At 56.6% G+C, this 4,500-nt stretch overlaps 1 protein-coding gene across 1 annotated transcript; it reads left to right on the top strand.

Moving 5' to 3' along the window:
* The first annotated feature begins 2,027 nt into the window (after positions 1-2,027).
* Positions 2,028-4,138, top strand: LOC124694163. The gene is made up of 2 exons (XM_047227180.1): positions 2,028-2,629; positions 3,637-4,138. The coding sequence occupies exons 1-2, from the start codon at positions 2,097-2,099 to the stop codon at positions 3,752-3,754; spliced, it is 651 nt and encodes a 216-aa protein (XP_047083136.1). The 5' UTR covers positions 2,028-2,096; the 3' UTR covers positions 3,755-4,138.
* The last annotated feature ends 362 nt before the right edge of the window (positions 4,139-4,500 follow it).

Below are 4,500 nucleotides of genomic sequence, written 5' to 3'. Positions count from 1 at the left end.
TTGTCTAGGGTCGGTTTACGATCACCGTGCGTGGCCGCCAGGCTCAATCACGAGTAGGATGTTCCGATTATGCGGTGAAAACCCCAAATCGTAGTAGGTCGTTTTAGCTTTATCTTGATCAAGCGGGACCACCATCTGATCGTACACCTCGTACGCATCATGGGTGGATCGGCTCTTTGAGCCGATTCACGAGACAACTGAGAGCCGATCGAGGCTCGTATTTAACGTTTACGTGTATGCCATGCGAGGAAACTAAGCGAGGCATCATCCAACACCTTCCCGACCGGGTATAGATCGGGTGGCACGCCCTTGCATCAGCATCGGACGTGCGTGCCGAAGGCTTTGCGGGCCGTCGCTCGGAGGGACCAGGGCCAGCCGCAGTCCTGGGAGCCTCCCGGCTCTACGGTGTTGCCCGTCGCTGCTCGCCGGTGGGTTTCTGACCGCAACACGTTCACGGTACAGCGCCTCCCGCTCATCAGCCCATCGCTGCTCCATCTCCTCTGTTCGGCGCCGTCGCGCCTCTTTTGCCGTCGAGGAGTCGAACATCGCAATGGTGTCCACCATCGCCTCCTCGTGCCACGCTGCTGCCGCCGCGGCCTCGTCAGCTACGGGGCCAGGGGCGCAGAACGCCGCTAGATCCGCCGCGTGTACCACCTCGCGCTGCTGGCGGGCCTGCTGCTCGAGTGCCTCCCGCCGCTGCTGATGATGTGCACGCCAGTTCTGCATCCCTTGCCGCCGCCGCTCTTCCCGGGCCGCGGGGTCGGTGTCGACCTGCGAATCCGGGATTGGAAGTGGAGGAGACGGCGGTGGAGGGAACTGGCCAGCGCCTGGGCGGTTCGCCATTGCCACTGGTGGTGGAGGAGACGGTGGAGCGACGAGGGTTGTGTTTGTTGCCGGCGGCTGTAGTGGCTACCAGTGAGCCGGAAGACCTTTTATAGATGCCGGCGTCGGGAAGAAAACGCGGGAAGAGGCGAGAAGAGGCAGGAAGATCGCGCGGGAACGGGCGGTGGCATGCGAACGCCGGCGACGCGTGGATGCTGCGCAGCACCGACGAGACGTCTCGCCTGCCCCTCCGTCGCCATTAAGGCAAAGATGTCGTCGTGTGTCACTGCGCGCGAATAACTTCCGCCGTGAGGTAGGCGACAGTTAGGTTAAAATTTATTGTGCCGCTGACGCGTCGGCTCGCCACTCCCCGCGTCGCTTTTCGTTGTCCGGCGTGCCCGGAGCGTCCCCTTGTGGGACGGGGACAGGCTCGGGGCGCCGAACACCGTATCGAGCCGCGCCGGACAAAATTGGGTTTTGGGAGACGCGGCTGGACATTTTTTGGTCCGACGCGCCCCTAATTGCTTTGGGAGACGCTTTGGGGGACGCGACTGGAGATGCTCTAAGCCCTCGGAGTCTCCAAACGGTCCACGAACGAGCCAGCTAGCTTGGCGTGAAACCAACGACTCGGAAAGCACTAAGGATGGGTATGACTATTTCTCAGTCGACTGAGAACTAGTTTCATTCTCAATCAGGTGATGTCATCAAATCTCAATTCTTATGTTACAACTGATGACTAGCACGAATCACGAAGTAAATCAAATGGTGTAGACTGAGTTCGAACTTAGTTCTCAGCCAGCAAATCCCACCAAAGATAGCTTGTGCATAGCAGCAAAAAAAGCAGAGTCGATGAGGACGTATCAGATACTCTCGATTTTAAGGTAGTCTGGCAGGGTGCAGTTGCAGCGTCGCACATGACGGACCGGGCACTTTAGACTTCCTCTGCCGCTGCTTCTAGAGTTCCTAGACTTCCATGCCTCTGCATTCTAGGAAGAAAAAAGACTTCCATGCTTGCAACCGAAGGCACGCCCCGCACCGAGAGAGAGATGCTTTCACCCAAGCAAAAGCGCGCGAGGCGAGACCTTCTAGTAGTAGATCCCAACGTCACGTATCCAACCGTCGCTTTCCCGCCATATCGCTGGCCCGCCCGCGTGCCTCTTATGTAGGCGCTTCGTCGTCTCCCTCGCCATCACACGCACCGCCTTTCCTCCTTCTCAAGTACACGCGGCCAGTCCGTCGTCGCCTTCTCCATCTTCTCGTCTCGCGCGCCGGCCATGCTGCAGGCGGGCTCGGAGCGGCGGTTACTACCGGCGGGGAGCATGTGGGTGCCGGGGATGAGCCTGCAGCCGGCGCCGTACGGGGGCGCGTCTCCGTCGGCGAGGGCGCTGGAGATCGCGCGGAGGCGGGACGAGATGCTCGGGATGCTGCACGGCCTCCCCGAGTCCGACTACGAGCTCTCCCTCACCGACCTCGTCGAGAAGACCGCCGGTGGCCTGCCCCTTCCGCCGCCGCTGCCGCCGAGCCCGAGCGAGAGGAAGGAGCCGATCCCGAGCCCCCTGGGGAGGCCGGGTTGGCCGTCCGACCAGCAGACGGCGGCGAAGACGGAGAGGCGGGGCTCCTCGAGAAGGCGGAGCGAGAGCGGGAGCGGGAGCGCGAGGAGCAGCTTCCGCAGCAGCAGCGACAGCGTCCTCCTCAACTTCTACATGCCCCGCTCCATCACCCGCAGCTTCACCGCCCCGCGCGCCGGCGGCCGCGGGCCATCGGTCCCCGCCAGGGCCGCCGTCGTTCCCGACGACTCCAACAAGAGGTAACTAATCCATCCATTAATTGATCGGGCAACGTACTGCCTAATAGGTAATCCATTTGTAGCGGTAGTACCTCCCGGTCGATGGGTATGGGTTCGCTTGCACATCAAGCATACACATGGTTTTAAATTTCGGTTTCATAAACATTTCAGTAACTACCGAAATCAATGAATTTCAGTGAAAATATTTCTTCTAAAATTCATCAAAGTAACGATGAGATCATGGATTACGTACGCGCGCGCGCGGGCAGTGATTACAGCCGTTACGCGGCTCCTTCTCGTTTGCTCCATTCAGGATAATTGTTTCGGCTGGGTCTTGTAGCAGTAGCTAGGAAGATCCAAGCCAATACGTTGATAGTGTTGAGTGTTGACGCAGTGCAGCTAAACCAAAGCCGGCACGCACGGCGCGACAATTCCAAGGCGAGTGTACTTAGGGTGAGCTCGTCAACTGCATAGCCGATCGAGGAGGCTGCTGCTGATTTGACACGGACTAGATTTCTAGTGCTATATCCAATATCCTATTCCAGCTGTACGGCGTGGGCAGCTTGCTTGATCACACCCACATCCCTGCTGTGCACCACGGGAGCTACATGTTGATAGAGAGGTCTCGCGACAGTGACTCGCGGAGACGCTGCCGCACTCTGCACCTGCAGATGATCACTACGTAAGATGGAAGCAACTGTATGAGCGCGCGTGACTTGGGGGGCATTTGTCGTGTTGGGCAGTCCAATCTGCTTCTCTCCCTCCGTTATATATTACTACATGTCGTTGTCGCTGATTTAGTATAAGTTGGTACTAACTCGGTTCCGAAATGTAAACATTTTCAGAATTAGCTTCCCAAAATGTATAGAGAATATAAAGTAATTACACAGGAGAATATGTCTAACATTCGAATCAGTGTAAATCTACCTTTGCGTCCAAGAAATCAGCACTTTCATCATGGTTTGTTTTTCTAATATAGCCAGTGCGGTGCTAAACCTAACAAAGTCTAATACCGGTGCTGTTTGCAGGGAGAGAGACAGCGACTCCGTCAAGTGCTGGCCGATGATGCCGTGGGACCGGCGGTGGCGGAAGTCCAGCCGGCGGGACGCGGCCGGCGGCGAGTTTGAGGCAATCCTAAAGAACTAATCTGCTCCCGAAGAAAAGTCTCAAGACTCTGACGTCGTCCATGAAAACGAACGCAGGTCTGACGAACTCTGGGTGTGCTCACACGTGTTTGGGGTTCTGTACATACTTCATACGCGATACGGTTTGGCTGTTTAGTTTCTAGTGGTACGAGTGTAGTATACGAGGTCCGAAAAGGACTCTTATCTTCTGGACTGATTGTGTGTATAGAACCAATATATGCTAGTTTGCCTTCCCTGCCATGCAATGCAACATAATTTGACAACCAAGAGATCAAAGTGGGGGTATTATCTATCCCCTGCAACATTCGACCAGAAAAGCATGTGAATGTTCCGGTCATAACTGTGATTCTTGTTCCCTAAAAAAAACTGTGATTCTTGTGTGTTTTGCGCCGCCGCATTAGCTACCTTGTGTGTTCAGTATTTCAGGGCACAGAGTGATGTACATATAGGAGGGAGCACTGGAGCACTGACGGTCGAGAGCAAAGGCACGCAAGCTTGGCTCCAGATCCTAAGAGCATCCCCACTTGTCTCCCCGACGAGATCCCTGAGCGACGTTTTTTCTATCCGGACGGCGAAATTCGGTCCAGTCGCACCCCCGGTTCCTCGTTTCGTCCGAATTTGGCCCTTCATCCATCCGGCGAGCCTACGCCATCCCCGGTCCCCCGGGGAGCTATCGGGGAGTCCGGACGAGTGAAAAGCGGGAAGGACCCGATCTATCGGCGACTCGACACACGAACCCCACCACCA

Source organism: Lolium rigidum, chromosome 3, assembly GCF_022539505.1.
Source record: "Lolium rigidum isolate FL_2022 chromosome 3, APGP_CSIRO_Lrig_0.1, whole genome shotgun sequence".
In the NCBI taxonomy this organism is placed as follows: Eukaryota; Viridiplantae; Streptophyta; class Magnoliopsida; order Poales; family Poaceae; genus Lolium; species Lolium rigidum.
Note: the sequence above shows the minus strand (reverse complement) of the source record. Positions and strands in the feature narration are given on the sequence as shown.